The 17,117-nt window shown below is 37.1% G+C and overlaps 2 protein-coding genes across 2 annotated transcripts; both read left to right on the forward strand.

The window, feature by feature from the left end:
- The first annotated feature begins 10,409 nt into the window (after positions 1-10,409).
- Positions 10,410-14,535, forward strand: LOC130973571 (uncharacterized). The gene is made up of 7 exons (XM_057898167.1): positions 10,410-11,137; positions 11,438-11,573; positions 12,576-12,657; positions 13,148-13,323; positions 13,447-13,584; positions 13,660-13,799; positions 13,878-14,535. Exons 1-7 carry the CDS (start codon positions 11,020-11,022, stop codon positions 14,138-14,140), a joined length of 1,053 nt encoding a protein of 350 aa, XP_057754150.1. The 5' UTR covers positions 10,410-11,019; the 3' UTR covers positions 14,141-14,535.
- A 615-nt stretch (positions 14,536-15,150) lies between these two features.
- On the forward strand, positions 15,151-16,909 carry LOC130973577 (probable histone H2A variant 3). Its single transcript, XM_057898180.1, has 2 exons — positions 15,151-15,413; positions 16,370-16,909. The coding sequence occupies exons 1-2, from the start codon at positions 15,297-15,299 to the stop codon at positions 16,664-16,666; spliced, it is 414 nt and encodes a 137-aa protein (XP_057754163.1). The 5' UTR covers positions 15,151-15,296; the 3' UTR covers positions 16,667-16,909.
- Positions 16,910-17,117: the final 208 nt, after the last annotated feature.

A 17,117-nucleotide genomic window follows, 5' to 3' on the forward strand; every position in this document is an offset into this window, starting at 1 on the left:
CGAATAGTATGGAATTTGTTGGAGTTCGATGAATGATATTTTAGAATTCTTTTGTTTATGTATATCTGGTTCATGTGATTGACTTTGAAATTCTATGCATTAGGGATGTTTAATTTTGTAAGAAACCATCAAACCAAAAGGAGAAGGCTTTTTGTAGTGGCTTAACTAGATATGAATTAATTTGGGTGTAAATATTACGGTAGCATAATTGCTGATGGCAACATATTTATTGGTTACTCCTTTTAGTACCATGCTGCTGTGTGTGTCGAGCTCTTCAGATTGATGGTTGGGTTTGCAATTATAGTCCTATGATTATGTGTCATTGGTGTCAAGACTTATGATTGAATGTTTCTTGACAGGCAAGAACCTGCTCTGAGTTTTAGTTGCTGAATAGCATTAAGATGGGGAAAAAGGTAATTTGCGTTTTGTTATTACTCAGTCTTGATTCTATTTTTTTATAACTTGTATTTTAATTCTTAATAGAAATTAGTAGAGACGCAATGTTCTCTATGCTACATCAATGGGATGATTACCCACTTGGAAGAAATTAATGCCGATGCGAAGCTAGCTGAGATTGACGCAATTGGGTTCAGATTTGTGAAGAAGATTCCTCACTGGGGAGTAAAGCAGAGGATAATGATTCAATTGGCCAAGGCATATGATGTGGAGACAGACACACTTATAGTGGATGTCAAGAACATCCGCGTTAATGCTGAGTTGATAGGGAGGGCGTTAGGGATATACTCTGGTGGTAAGATGTTGTTGTTTCCTTTTGATTTTTTTGTCATATATGGTTCAGTGGGTTTACTCTTAGTTTTTGTAAAATTTATTCTAGATACTTGTTTCACTCTGAAATGTAGGTGTTGACATTCCGAAAATAGACAAAAAAAATCCCGCCCACCTGGAAATCAATGTGCAATTTAAAAAGAAAACAACCACCCAGCTGCGCGACTTTGTTTATGGCTGCCCTATGGACACAGAAGTGGATAGGATGAATTTTAGGAGGCACTTCATATTGGTGGTCTTAAAGATGTTCCTATGCCCAACCAGTCAACAAACCATTTCTCCGTGGCACATACCTCCGATTCTAGATGTCTCAGATCCTAGCAAATTCAACTAGGCACATAAGACATTCAAGTGGTTAGGGAAATCGATAGAAAAACACCAAAATAAGAAGCTTGAAACTTGTGGTGGCTGCATGTTTGCCCTGATGGTAAGTTTAATTGTTAAACTATTTATTTATCCTACTTGTGGTTATGTTGAACTAATTAAACGTTCAACCTTTCCATCAAATTGTTGTACTTTCAGCGTTTGAGACATGGTCCACTAGAGCAGTGTCGAGAACCAGAGCCATGGGTGACTGCATGGACTGCCTCAGAACTTAAAAAAAGGCAAGTAATGTCGTTGATGAGGTACTAAGCTAGACAATTTATTCTCTTTTATATTCTAATCCAATTAAAACAGTTAGAATTTTCCAACATGGGATTTCGGATGATTACTTTGTAACCTCAGTTGACCTTTCCATATTAGGGTTGCATTGGAAATAGAGCAAAAGTTTGCGAGGAACCCAAATTTCAAACCAAGATGAAGGGTGTAGAATCCACATAAAAAAAGAGCGAAAAGAGAGAATGCAGGACTAGACCGGTTCACAAGGTAATGTGTCTGTTGGAATGTAAAGTACGTACAATATTAAAGACATAGGCGGTTAGATCATATGCTAGTTTAAAGTGTTTATTAGTAATTGCACAACTGGAGGCATGCTCCTATAGTGTTTGGAAGTTTTCTAGGTTTAACATTAGTGTAATTGTATGTCAAACTCAGTAAAATTGTTATATGAATTTTTTGCTGAATGTACACAGGAATGCAAGGAGGGATTTGTTACAAGCGGAGACCGTAAGAAACCAGCACAAATGCCATCAAGGCCATTTGAATCAAAACTTCCTGAAAGCATACAACGGCACAAGAGGTGAGTTCATATTCTTGTAGATATAGGTTGGCTTCATGAATTAATTACTCTGATTTTATGTAAATGTTGTTGGGGTTGGGTGCCGAATATTTTTTTATGCCGTGTTAGATGTATTGGATGTTCAAATCTAATTGTATTTGGAATGGATATTGACATAGTGATGTATAGGTTCATCTAGGAACCAAGATAGCCTTTTTATGAATTGAATTTTCTATTGTGGTCGTTGATTTGTATGCGGAGTTTATAACATAGTTGTTTCTTTCTAATAACCTGATAACCCGGTCGATATTCCATACCCAGGAAAGTAAGATAGGCACGCGAAGAAAGCTGCCCGTCGTCAGAGGAAAATCCAGTAAAGACAGTAGTACAGCATGTGTTGCCCTGAGGCGCAAGGAGAGACCTGTAGTTGTTGTCGACTCCGACGATGACGATAACGTGCCAATTGCTCAAAGAAGGCGTCGGCTATTTCAAGATAACTCAAACCCGCCTGGAGAGCAGCTAAATAAAGATGCCAAACCATCAGATGCGCAGCAATTGGATCCAATTACACTTTCTACAGCACTTGTGCAAGTTACTGAATACGATTTTGACAGACAAATTCTATCAGTTAACATCTGTTGTAGATATAAATTGGCCGTATCTTGATCATCATGTGATTTCAATCTGAGTACTAACTGTGTTATCTAACTTTGTTGCTTTCGATGCAAAGACTTTGACTTGAACTTTGTACAGTGTTCAGAAATGGAGGAAATATTGTTAAAAGTTGAATAGAGTAGGTACACCAAGCCAATAAACATGGAACCCCTGAAGACCGTTATGTCGAAGAAGTCACTCTGTCAGATCCCGAGTCTTGGAAGGCTTAGCTTTTCGCTTGGCTTGACACAGCTTGAGAAGTCACCGGCCACACCTCCTATCATAGCAGTACATCCAAGTCTTAAGGATGTCAAGTTAGGAGAGGATAAGGAGGACATAGTTCGAGGTTGGATTCTGAACTCTTCCTTCAACAAAGAGGCGCCATTGGCAACCTACGAAAGTAGGCCGCATCTTCGGCTGTTGGGGAAGGATCTATGGTCAGTGAAAGCACGTGGTTGGATCAACAACAATGTAAGTGATTAATCTATATGTTCTAGTTTCACTCATTGTGTTCTTCGTACACTTTATATCGTGCTTCTTAATTTTACATCGCAGATCATTCAATGGATGTGTTATACATTCAATAATGCATTGCCCGTGAGATTTAAACGTGATTTATACTGTGTGTGTCTGGGAATATTGGTATGAATAATATACTTTTTTTGCATCTTAATGTTGACACTTTATAATTGACTGATGCTCTAACAACAGGAAACAGTGATACGATAGCATAACTTCGATTCATTTCATAGCGGGCCAGTTTCAGTGTATGAGGGCTTTGGTTCAAATTTTAGAGAGGATACCAGATTCTTTAAGAAAGTAGACGCAGCCAAAAGAAAATGGGTGAGACATTGTTGTATTTCATGTCTTGCATGGTATAGCATATTTAGACAAGAACGTATTTGTCCGTGTGAATTATTCTGCATACTTTGCTAGGTGTTAGTTGAATATGTTAGACAATTCCTCATGTGTTTTCGTCACTGACTTATTGAATAGTATTCATTATAATTGGGATGGCAGTTGTATCTTCTATTGGTTCCCGTGAATGGGGATGATTGTTTCAATTGTGAAGGGTTTGATCTGTTTGTCATGCATGGTACACCATGCGGGTAATATTTGACCCTGTTGTTATTCATGAATTCTTATTGCAGTGGTTTATTCTAATGTGTTCAAAAGGATATTGGTGGCTGTATGTATTTGACGTGGCAAAAAAAGGGGTGTTAGTAATCGATAGTATTCGTGATGAGGCATCTGTCGATGCACGGAGGAAACTAGAAGCATATGCGGTAAGTTAAAACACCCCTTAAGCGTTATTTATGAATACACGAATCACATAAAACATATGCTGAAGAGATATTACTGAGTGGTTTATAGGGACGGCTAACTGAAGACATGGCTAAAGTGGGCATCCCGACATATGACTGAAGTACGAACGGCCCAAGGTGTGCATATGTCAAAGTCCCCATGCAACCAAACTGGTAAGTAGTACCAAGCAACAAACCCAACAAATGTACCCATTAGTAGTGGTTTTAACATTGATATTTTAGTGATAGCATCATTTTTACTTGATTATGTAGTTGAGATTGTGGCATCTATGCCATTAAATTCATGGAGACATGGACTGAAGATTGTAACTTAGATGAATGAAATGATGTAAGTTAACCGGTCGATCTCTTTCTAATTTGTTATTACCATTTCATGTTACTTTGATACATTAAATGACGCGTTGACGTTGTAAACACCATACAGGAAATGCTTCTGTCAATGAGTCAGGAGCTAATGTTGGATATTGTCATGGGAGCACATAATGAATCAACTGAGTAAGTGCGATCTTTGTTGGAACAAAATGATGGACATGTACGTCGCAACCATCAAAGAAACAAGAAAAAAGTGGTTAAATCACCATATACAGCACTAAGCACAAGGACATTGATGAAAAGAGTGGGAGGATTACTTGTAAGGAAGAACTGAAAAAGGAAAAAGCAATAGATGTACTTAGTTTTCAAACCAGACATTCATTTTTTGTCTGATTATTTTTGTGTCTTTCGGGTGGAGTTTTGTTACAACAGACAGGGTAAATTTTCATAGCAAATAACATTTATATGGTTTATTAGTTTCTCAAATCCTCTGATTTTCTTGCATGATGTTAACGCTGCCTAAAAGCTAATAGTAAAGAGCAACACAGGTAATAAGAGTATCCATCCACATACATGTTGAATTACAACAAAAAATAGAAATAACCATCTGCTAACCTATTAAATCGAACATCCACCTTATACTACTTGTAGCTAAATCACACAAACTATGCTAGGCTTATTAGAAATAACCATCGGGGCACTAATAGAAATAATCATTTGCTAACCTATTGAATCGAACATCCAAATTATAATACTTGTAACTAATAAAACATAATATGCTAATCCTGTTAGAAATAACCATTCAGATACCAATAGAAATAATCATCATTTAACTTATTGAATCGAACATTTACCATTTTACCTTATACTACATGTAAATAATCACACACACAATGCTAAGCCTATTAGAAATAATAATCCAGACACTATAAAAATAACCACTCGTTACCATATTAAATCGAAAATCCAGCCCATGCCACTCGTAATTGATCACACACACAATTCCAATCACATTACAAATAATCTTTCAAGAACCAATAGAAATAACTATCTGCTAACATACTGAATTGAACATCCAGGTTATACTACTTGTTACTAGTAACACACAATATCTCAAGCATGTTACAACTAACCATCCGAATACCAATAAAAATAACCATCCAATTACCTACTAAAACGACCATCCAGATATTACTACTTGTAAGTACTCACACATAATACATCGAGATTGTTTCAAATAACCATCCAGAGACCAGTTAAATTAACCATCCGATAACCTACTGAATAGAACATCAAGGTTATACAGCATGTATTCATTTAAACATTATTCTACAACCACATCAAAAAAATATAAAAACGTCGGCCACGTGCACGTAGCAAGAAGCTAAGGCCACATAATACCAGTTTCAAAATTTTTTTACCATAGACAACACAAACAAAAAAATAACCATCAAACATATATATTGAGTTGTAACACCTAACAAAAGGGACCTCTAATATAACATAAAAGATTCTGTATCATAAACACTCTAGGTATTGTCAAATAATTTTAATAGGGACATAAATCCACCAACTCCTTGCTGAGCAATCTGCCGAGTGGGAGCATCCAAATCTATATTTCCCACCAGATTCTACACGATTATCTTGAAAGAAACAAACTTAAACAAAAACAAGTCACTATCGACATAATCAAACATATAGTAAAGGTGAACTTTTAATTTAATTCTGATATATACCTTGCATGAACTCTTCCGCTTTCTCTGCATGGATTTCCTAATCGATTTATCCAACTTATATCCAAGCCTTTTACCTTTTAGACAACTCTTTGTGGTTACCTTTGATGGACCCCAAATGTCCTCTGTGTCCACCACAGATGAAGTCTTTGTGGCGATGCTATTGTGTGCATTAGCGACGGTCTTATTTCGCATCCTGCCACGGTAATCTACTTGCTTGGCCCTTACATCATCCAGAGCAGTATACAACATGTCTACTTCATCGTCACAATCCATAAAATCCTGCGCAACGTTGTAGAAATATGCACAGAACCCTCTGAATATGTTGTAGCTTTCATCTGAATAGCTAACGTCATGGCTACTCTTAATGTAGGTGTGCTTGCACTTTATGTTCTTGCTCCAACGAGGAAGAACATAGCAGGAAGACACCTCATTCACTTTGTAAGATGAAAGTACTACAAGACAGTGGCAACACAATATACCTGCACTCTCGAACAAGTTGTAATCACATCGAACCGCGTGAGTGGAATGGTCAAAATGGACGTCGTACGTAACATACCAGGTCGTCTTATAGACTAGTATTTCCTCTTCCACCTTTACCCAAGCCGAGTCACCCTGTTCATAAACGGCACAAATATTGCAATCAGCCTTCTTGCCAAACTCCGTTTGGACATCCTTAAACATATCGTTGGCATACTCTTATTGAAATTGTCTCTTAATGGCTGATCTAGTTGCACATGGGATTATACCTCTCGAGTCTGCAACATCATCCTCCAGTTCCTTCTGCTCCTTGATTCCTAGCACATTGTCAAACTTGTGGACGAACTGGACCAAGCTAGTCTTGCAATTTAAGAATCCACCAAAGAATGAATGCGTACCCTTACTCCTCTGCGTACTCCTCATGGAAGCTCAGAATTGACCCCTGAAAAAGATCGACACCCACATGTGTCGTTCCTCAAACAGATCTATAAAAAAAAATCACCAAAAACAAAACCATGCATAAGGAACATATTCTCATAACAGAATACAAGAACACTACAACATCTAAGCACTTACGACACATGATTTTACTTAAAAGACACGAACCTGATAGCTATCTGTTGTGATGTAGGTTGAACTCATCGATGAACTCAGCCCAATGATCCTCAAAATCCTCAACCGACCTAGAGTTTCATATAATGTGATTTAACTTAGCATTCAACTCTCTGAACCTAGTATAACCTCCAAGCTTATTTTGTATCTTTTTTGCTATATGCCATATGCACCAACGGTAGCGTGTATTGGGGAGGACCTTTTTAATTGCACCAAACACAGACTTGCCTTGGTTTGTGATGATGCCCTGCGGTGCAGTTTTCATGCATTACAGCCATTGTGTGAACACCCACTCAAAACTCGGAATCTCCTCGCTGCCTAGTAGAGTAGAGCCTAGCAAAGTAGACTTACCATAGTGGTTCACACCGATGAAAACGGTGAATGGCAATCCATGACTAAAGGAAGAACAACCACATTTAGAAACATCCAACTAATACAAAATAACAAAATAATTAAATAATGTGAATGAAAATACATTTTACCGGTTTGTGCTATATGTGGTATCAAATGACACCATGTCTCCATTGTATTCATAAGACACCTTACACCTTGCATCCACCCAAACTGCACTCGTAAACTTATAATCGCCATCCACATTCACTGCATAAAAGAAGTTTGGATTTAACTCCTTCATTCGCATAAAGTAATTCAGCATCTCCTTGACATCTACATTGACATTGTGGATTGGAGTCTTGATGAAATGTAATTCCTGACGTCCTTCTCTGAGAAGTCCAGGTTCGAAGGCCCACCAACTTCATTAGCCAATGCTAGAAAGGTCGTGTTGGATCGAATGTTCGCCTCATCATTAACCTCAATGACACACTTTACATGCATTGTCAACTCCTTATTCTCGTGGTAGTGCACCACCTTTTTAGTTGAACACGGGTGCGAGTGTTAGTTCAACCTTCAACAAGACCTAATCTTACTTTTTCCTGTCAAACTTTGCATATATTCTTGCTCTACACCCCACAGCTGCAGTCGTGTCTTTCCGTGTTAGTGCTTTGACACGAGACCCGTAGAAACCCTCCCGATTACAATGAATAGATTGGTTGATCGGTTGCTTTGTTATACTGTCAAAATTTGTGGGCCGTATCTTACTTATGAAGCTAACTTTCTTTGCATAGCTTGCATAAAAATTCTGGGCCAGCTTCAAATGCTCAAATCGTATCCCAACTCTTGGTATTTCATCTTGAGCAAGGCAACTATGATCTGGTAACTGCGAATTAGTTTAAAACAGACATCATTCGATGAACACGACGATTAATGGTCATTTCAAACATGTGGTTAATGAAAAAAAACAACAAACTAGAGTTCAAATCTCAGCAACAAGATCCGTGTCATTACATCCCAACTCAGTAATGTCTGTACATTATATGGCCTACAATCAAACATACACAAACTAAATAGATTCTATAATAAAATATCAACTAAATAGATTTTATTAATACTCTATCTAAAAATATCATAATAAAATTTATTACTATACATGAATTAAAAGAAATCATAACAATGAGACATATACTCATACAAGGTGCCACCTAACTAGTTAGGCTTATATTAATTATTTATATAGAGAATGAATAAGTTCACTACATATAAAATATAACTACACAAACTAAAAGAGAGTCTTCTACTATGCTGTGAAAAGTCTCATTATTAGCCACATTTGTTAGTGCATGCATGGAATGAGAGCATACGGGTGGGGATTCTTAACATTCTAATCGCAACCATGGGCATAATTTTCTCATTTAACACTAAACATATATTAAAAACATTTCAGGGTAACATATTAAAAAGGTAATGTAACAATTTATCAGCTCCAGTAAATAAATTTCCATCTTCATCTTCTTTAGAACTTGAAGTATGGTTCATTGTAATAAGTTATAAAAACCTAACAAGCAAGCAAGCTAAAGCTAGTAAGTAGTAACTACTGACTAGTACGTAGTATTCCGACATCCCACCATTCTAAAAATGTAATTATTTTTAAATAGAAAAAATTGAAACAATTTTTTTAGGGGAGCATCTAATTATATATTACACTTTCACTAATTACTACATGGACGGACAAGAATACCATCCAAAGTTTTGTAAAAGAATATCATTATGGGTTAAGAATGTTGAGTTTATAATAACCATCTAATTTATATGAAAATAAACATATGTCTGAAAGAACCAACATACATTGGCTATCTTGTTAGACTGTTCACCTTCCCCGTCGAACGAATTGAGAAGGTTGTCGATTGAATGCGTGGTAATGTCGTCAGTGAAAGAAGCTGGCGCGAGACAAATAGGTTCAACAGAATTGGCCTCCATTGAAATGGTTGTGAGAGGTCACGTACGTATGAAACAGCAGCCGCAACTCTCCCGTGTATTAAGGCAGATCAGTCAGAGATGATGAGGCGGCGATGGTGGACGCCGTGGGCTGCAGGGCCTGCACAGTGCGTGAACACGGTGACCTACAGGGGGCTGCACGGTGCACGGGTTGTGGGCTGTGGGAAAAAAAATTTGCGTGGCTTGGGGGGCTGGTTGGACGTTGGTGCAAAGGGAGGCGGCGTTGGCTGTGGGTGTGCGACGATGGCTGGCTTTGTTGTGTGGAAGGTCCACCGAGAGTGAGAGAAAATATGGTGAGAGCTAAGAGGAGAAAAAACGTGTAACTGATCAATATTGCAAAACTTGATTTTTTAAAATTTAAAAAATAGTTTACTTTTTTAACCTCATTATTCGTATTGTTCACCAGTATTGTTGTTCGGCTATTTTTTTGTTATGGAAGCAAAAGTAGTAATATTCCTTAATATTTTAATTTTGTGTTTTTTAAAATTGTAGAGAGTATACAAATTGGAGGGTCTGATTTCTGTATCTCAAATTTTTTAATTTTTTTTAACATAAATTAGACGGTCCAATTTGTATACCTCTAAAAGAATAATACTCCAACAATCCACATTTTAAAAAAATATCATTACTATTTAATATTAAAAATAAAAAGTTTTTATTGTCACCTATACTTTTTCTTTTTGATTTTTATCATATTCTCTAATTCGATGGTCCAATAATTAATTCATCCTGAATTTAAATTTTATTAAAAATTTATTCGTTCGTCAATAAATTACTGAAGATAGAAAAGATATTCTTGTGTATATTGCGCACCAGTTGATTTGACCGAATTGATTCAACCACTTTTGAGTTTGGTTGCCCAATAAAAAAAAAGGGTTCTGATTTAGCTTGCTAACCCAAGCAAATGTTTTACTTTTACGGTTTTACCCTTATTATGTTAGCTAATTAGCTTAGGTCTTTAATGAACGAACTCCTTGTGTCTTGGGGAGGCGGTGGGGTCCACATTTCATTGATCCTCTTCATCCATTCCCCGTTCTCGAAGCACTACAAGAAGGCAGATCCGCACCCATTTCTCCCTCGCCTCGTGCCTACTGCCTTCCTGGACAAACCCTGCCTGCACTCTTCCGCTTCCGCTCCCCTCCCCTTATCTTTTTATTTTTTAAAATTAATTTTCATAGATTGTATTTACTATCAATTTGTTTATCATAATTTCGTTACAATTCGGTTTTGCTTTCTTCCTTTTTGGATCCAAAGTTTCTCTGTTTCCATCTTTTCTCAGCTCACAGGGTTTGGAATTCTTATGAGGCGGCTGTGTCCAATGTTATACTATCTCAGTTTAATATACTCTCACTGAATTCATAATACACCAGAATTACTTCACTTCTTTGATCAATATATAGCGCTTTCGTTGGAATTAATTGTTCTACACTGATTGCCCCCTTCCTTTTCGAATCGTAGATTTAGGGTTTCTATAATCTAATATTCTATTGTTGCAATTGGAGTTAAACCAAAAGGAAAAAAAAGAGGCGCGGCAAGAACCGCGTGGATTTTATTTTTTATTGGTGTGTTTGGATCTTCGTCACAGAGTAGGGTTCAGGTAGTGGTATATTAAATCGTTTTTGGGAGAATGGATAAGAAAAAGGTTGCGGTTCCTCTTGTTTGCCATGGTCACTCTCGCCCGGTGGTTGATCTCTTCTACAGTCCTGTAACTCCCGATGGCTTCTTTCTCATCAGTGCAAGCAAGGGTACACACTCTCTCTCACTCTCTTCCACCATCACCTTCCCGTTAAATTCATTGTATTCAATGATTTATCGTAAATTGTTTAGAAATGATCTCGTGTGTGTAAATTAAGTTGTAATTTATGGATCTGACTTGTGAAATCCGTATTAGTGTAGCTGAATGAACGGATTATTATGTTTCCTGATTTCTCTACCTTTTTTTTGGAGTGTGTGTTGATATTATTAATTATTGTCAATGTTGATTTTGTCGTGTATGGATGATGATGATGATGTGATGATATGTGTGCTTTGCCTGTGTTTTTCAGATTCTAGTCCTATGCTCAGGAATGGAGAGACTGGGGATTGGATTGGAACATTTGAAGGGCACAAAGGTGCGGTGTGGAGTTGCTGCTTGGATACTAATGCGTTGCGTGCTGCTACTGCTTCTGCTGATTTTTCAACGTATGTTATTGTTAAGCTTGTTCGTTATTAAGCTTAGTCACTGCTCGTTTACATTTTGGTGTGCCTATAGATGGTTTCTTTTAAGCTCAACCTGCATGAACAAAAAGGGACTGATTGTTAAATTTGATTCAGTGCACATTAGTTACATCCTATTTAGTTGAACAAAAAGGGACTGATTGTTCCCCCTTTTCTGCATTCACCTTCTTGCCAGTGCACACTGTTATGACGCACAGACACAAACATATACATAACATACATATGAATGAAATTGAAGATTGAAAGAAATAAAAATTTATTAATTCGTAATATCATATATATAAATGTTACCAACTTTATCATTGTTTAAGATTTGAAAAGCCAATGTTGGGTTCGTTTTATCTTTTCAAATTCTAAATATGCTATTTGATACTGGATTTCACTCGTATAGTTGAGCTTTATGAAGATAGAAAATTGAACCCCAAATATATATAGTTGATGTGTCATATGAGATCCAGTAGAGACGTTAGTCCAAGATGTTTACATGACAAAATGTTACACTCCCTCCGTTTCATAATAACTGTCACTTTCACTTTTTTGGTTCATTGAAAAATTAATATATTTAGTCAATGCCAAAGTCTACATACATTAGTTTTTCAGTGAACCAAAAAAGTGAGTGACAGTTATTATGAAACGGAGGGAGTATTTGTTTTTCATAAGTTGTTAGCTATTTATTACCTTAGAAACTTGATCATAGATTGAGACAGTTATGTTAATCATTGTGCTAGCTGCTAGATTTCTTGTTCTTGTCTTGGCAAGTTGATGATTGTATATAGGCGAATAATTATTATATCTTGTCTTTTAGTTATATGTGTGAGTCAAAGCATTTGTGCTTTTTCTTTTAATTTTTTATCGTTGCTTGCTATTTGCAGTGCGATTTAGACCCAACAGTTTCTGGCTTTACACTATGTTGTAGAGATTGTTGCGGATTTATTAAACATTTACATATCTTTGTTCCTCATGCAGGAAAGTCTGGGATGCATTAACAGGAGATGAGTTGCATTCTTTTGAGCATAAACATATTGTTCGAGCATGTGCTTTTTCTGAGGTAGGCTTGGTGATGTCATTATTTTCATATTGATTACTGTTTATGTTGATATACTTTTCTGTATAAGGAGAAATGATGCACTGGTTACAATTTACAAAATGATAAAACTAAATGGACATAAATGAATCATAAAAAAGGGAGATTGGATAATGATTTTTGAAGCATCAACACACAATAGTTTATTAAATCTAACTACCAATATTATATTTAGACGGATGGTATCATTACTTCCATTCCTAGTTTCAAAGATCTACTTTTCCAAATTTCAAATGGATATTCTACGGTGATTTTTGTCAAATCCAATCTTGTCATGTCGAAATAGGTTATGTGTAGTTAAAATTCTGTTCCTGAATGCCTTTACTTAATATTATAGATAATTTGAATTTGGGGATATCATCAGGGATATCATCAAGTGTTCAAGATCTGGGTCTTGCCTTTAAGTGCTTTGTTTTCATATGTATTGATGTGTTATTTGTATACTTTGGATCAGGATACACACCTTTTGCTCACTGGAGGAGTTGAGAAAATTCTCCGAATTTATGATTTGAATCGACCTGATGCACCACCCAGGGAAGTTGATAAATCTCCTGGTTCAGTGAGAACTGTTGCATGGCTTCATAGTGACCAGACAATATTGAGTTCTTGTACTGATATGGGTGGAGTCAGGTACATGCCCATTTACCACCCATTTGATTTTGAAGACGTGGTTTTAATTTTTTTTTTTCTTGTTTTAACTTATAAATCTAGCAACACTGCTGTATTTTGCACTGAATCTAGCTGATTTGACAGGCTATGGGATATAAGAAGTGGTAAAATAGTACAGACACTTGAAACCAAGTCATCTGTTACAAGTGCAGAAGTGAGTCAGGATGGCCGTTATATTACAACTGCTGATGGTTCTAGTGTGAAGTTCTGGGATGCTAATTAGTAAGTTCAGGTGTTGTTGACATCTTTTCATGAAAATATGTGTAATGGGTACATGATGTTACCTTTGTTTTTCAGCTATGGATTAGTAAAGAGCTATGACATGCCTTGTACGGTGGAATCTGCATCCTTGGAGCCAAAGTATGGGAACAAGTTTGCTGCTGGAGGAGAAGACATGTGGGTTCGTGTGTTTGATTTCCATACAGGCAGTGAGATTGGTGAGTTACTGACCATTAGTTTTCTTAACCTTCTTGTGTTATGTATATAAATCTTTTGATGATCTATTTGAATGGCAGCATGCAACAAGGGCCACCATGGTCCTGTCCACTGTGTCCGTTTCTCTCCCGGAGGAGAATCATATGCCTCAGGATCTGAGGACGGAACCATCAGAATATGGCAGACAGGTCCATTGACTCAGGAAGACTCGGAGGCTTTACCTGCAAATGGATCAATTGAGAAGGTGAAGGTAACTGCGGATGAGGTTTCACGCAAGATTGAGGGATTTCATATTGCAGATGAGGGGAAATCCAAAGAGAAGGAAGAGGCAGGGGAGGAGTAATGCTCTAATAATAAGCACATTTTGTTTGGCAGAGTGTCGGTTTTCTTATATCAAGAGACCTACTTTATATAGCTGATAGTAAACTACATTTTGTAAATTTTTAGATTGTATTGGACATTTACTGAACTGAACGATCTTGTTCTAGAAGCTTTATGGTTGCTTTCGTTTCAACTCTATTTTGGGAGTTTTGGGGATATAGGAATGGACGTGGTATACTTGTTCAAAAATCATGACCATTGAAGTGACTTTAGAGTTTAGTCTATTTGTGTTTGGATTAGTTTTACAAATTATGGAGTTTTGTCATTTTAATTCTTCTTTCATCTGCTTAGATTAAGTATAGGAAACTCAGAAAAGCTTATAGACAATTAATAAATGATATATAGGTTTTAGTGGTTCGATAGCTGAGTATCATATGATAGAATATTATAACAGTTACCCTGCCTTATTATAGTAATTATCTCAATCATCATATTAAACGAATTGATTCTTTTTTAACGAATTGTGGTAAGCAAACTGAGGACTTTCGGAAAGAGGGGGAAAAAAAAGAAAAGAAAAGACACACACAAGCACGCAGTCTCACTAAGGACTCAGGTACTGAGGGTGCAACGAATGTTGACGCACTCTGGCGATCCTTACCAGTTACCATCTCGTTGCAAGCGCAAAAACATAAAATCGGGCTTCTCACAAACGGTCATTGTGATTTGTGACAATTTATCCTCAATGTGTTTATAGAAGAGTTAGAAGATAAGAAAAAACTGTACTTAAACATGTAATAATTAATTAAAAAAAGCACAAAAGCAAAAGAAAAAGAATAAAAAGTAAAGTTTAAGCGTCACAAACGAGCTACCGAGCAACCTTTAACAACTGCAACGGCACACTATTGTGGACTACAAGGATAGAAGCGTAATTTGAGGAGATAACAGTATGGTTAAGTAAGAGGGACGGGGGCAAAGATGTAATTAAAGAGAAGTAGAAGGGCAGAAGGAGGAGTGATGAATAAAAAAGGGGTTGGTATTGAGAGAAGCGAGAGTGGGGGGATTAAGATCCTGATCCGGAAATCAAATCCCTTTGGGTTTGGAGTCTGAGACCGCATTCGCCTTCTCTCTCTTTCTCTCTTTGTGCGATTCTTCTGCGAGCTCGTTTTGGCGGGAAAAAGATGTCGGGGAAGGGAGCCAAGGGTTTGATAACAGGGAAAACCTCCGCCGCCGCCGCCGCCAGTAAAGACAAGGACAAGAAGAAACCAATCTCTCGCTCCTCTCGTGCCGGCCTTCAGGTATCTCAGATCCCACCTTCTCTTCAATTCCTTTTCCGCTCGCTTTTTCTGATCGAGCATTGCGTCGTTCTTGCCGTTGTAACCATTTCAATTATGTTGCCGTAAAGTAGATGTTATTAACTTGAAGGTTTTGATAGAACGGAAAGGCTTTGATGCAAAATGTCTTCTGTTGTGTTTGGGACTTTGTATTCTTCGCAAATTGATGGCATGCTTGCGATCTGCAAACTCCTTTGACTTTGTTAACTTGTCATGCGGATATGGTACATATTTGCTTCTTGTGTGATTGTGGACACTCTATTCGCTTTGAAAATTCTTCCTGTGAAGCTACTTACTGTGATAATTTTGTTTGAGACATTTATTGTGTGTTTACTGTGTAATTGGCATTTAGATTGTGTCTGGACATATACTTTAAATGTGAATATACTATTATGTGTTGATTATGATTGAAACTGCTTTCGCATTACTCGATGTGCATTGTGCAGTTTACCTCACTGGCTTTAGATTGCAGCAATTTAACCCAGTCAAACTTTTTTATTGTGTTGATCACTTGATTGAGAAACCAATCAATTAGCCTTTCAAGCTGATAATATAGGTTTAGCAATTTGTATTTACCTTATTCTGTTATCGTTTATAAATTTAAATGATTGGCATTATTAACGGAATGCTCAATTTAACCGATTGATAGTTGACTGCGGTTGCTTATATATCGAGTAAAATTGAATTCCTATGTATTTACTTTTCTTTCTTTTTAGAATTTGTCCTTTCTGTTCTTGGGTATGGACCATGTTGGAGATAAGCTATGAATATTCATTGAACTTCATAACCTTGTTGAGTTTACTTAGCATGTTCTCTTGTGTTTTTTTCCCATTGAACTGTGTCAGCCAAGTTTGCCTCAGGCAAGTGACGTCTGCTACATGTTCTTGTTCTTATGTGATATTCTGTAATGTGATCTGCAGTTCCCAGTTGGCCGTATCCACCGTCTTTTGAAGTCGAGGACTACAGCTCATGGTAGAGTTGGGGCCACAGCTGCTGTATACTCTGCTGCTATCTTGGAGTATCTAACTGCTGAGGTTTTGGAGCTTGCCGGGAATGCTAGCAAGGATCTCAAGGTTAAACGTATTACCCCAAGGCATTTGCAGCTTGCAATTCGTGGTGACGAGGAGCTTGATACCCTGATTAAAGGAACAATTGCTGGAGGAGGTGTAATTCCCCATATTCACAAGTCTCTTATCAACAAATCTTCCAAGGAATAGATTGCTGAATGCTGATGGATTATTAATAGCTTGTTTGATGGAAAGTGGAAATTTTCTGTCTCTGTTAATTGTGGATTTGTTAGGGTGCTCTTTCTAGACAGTAGGGCCTGCTATTTATGTTTTAAGTATCTGTCTATTATCAGTGTACTTGATATTCTGTTTCTCTACTTAGCATGGTACTAATCTTAGTCAAGGATATAATGTCACTTTACTTCAATATTGGAATTTGCTATTTGATCATCATTGCATGTGGTGCTGCCTGTTAAGTAATGAATAATTTGCCTTGTACTTTAATTCCTTTCCTTACACGCTAGTATGCCCGTGATTGCTAGAGATTGCAGCTTATCGGCACTGTGTTTATTCAGACAAAATCATTAGTTTTATATATTTGCGGGTTGCATGATTGCACCCATCCTGCATGAGGATAAGAAGTTTGATGTTCTTACCACTC

The sequence above is a fragment of the Arachis stenosperma genome, chromosome 1 (assembly GCF_014773155.1).
Source record: "Arachis stenosperma cultivar V10309 chromosome 1, arast.V10309.gnm1.PFL2, whole genome shotgun sequence".
Lineage (NCBI taxonomy): Eukaryota > Viridiplantae > Streptophyta > Magnoliopsida > Fabales > Fabaceae > Arachis > Arachis stenosperma.

Excerpts from the sequence above, each read along its gene's own strand:
- LOC130973571 (XM_057898167.1), top strand. The coding sequence starts at position 11,020 with ATGGATAAGAAAAAGGTTGCGGTTCCTCTTGTTTGCCATGGTCACTCT. Across the intron at positions 11,138-11,437 it reads TCTCATCAGTGCAAGCAAGG|ATTCTAGTCCTATGCTCAGG; the intron begins GTACACACTCTC and ends TGTGTTTTTCAG. Across the intron at positions 13,800-13,877 it reads CCATACAGGCAGTGAGATTG|CATGCAACAAGGGCCACCAT; the intron begins GTGAGTTACTGA and ends TTTGAATGGCAG.
- LOC130973577 (XM_057898180.1), top strand. The coding sequence starts at position 15,297 with ATGTCGGGGAAGGGAGCCAAGGGTTTGATAACAGGGAAAACCTCCGCC. Across the intron at positions 15,414-16,369 it reads CCTCTCGTGCCGGCCTTCAG|TTCCCAGTTGGCCGTATCCA; the intron begins GTATCTCAGATC and ends TGTGATCTGCAG.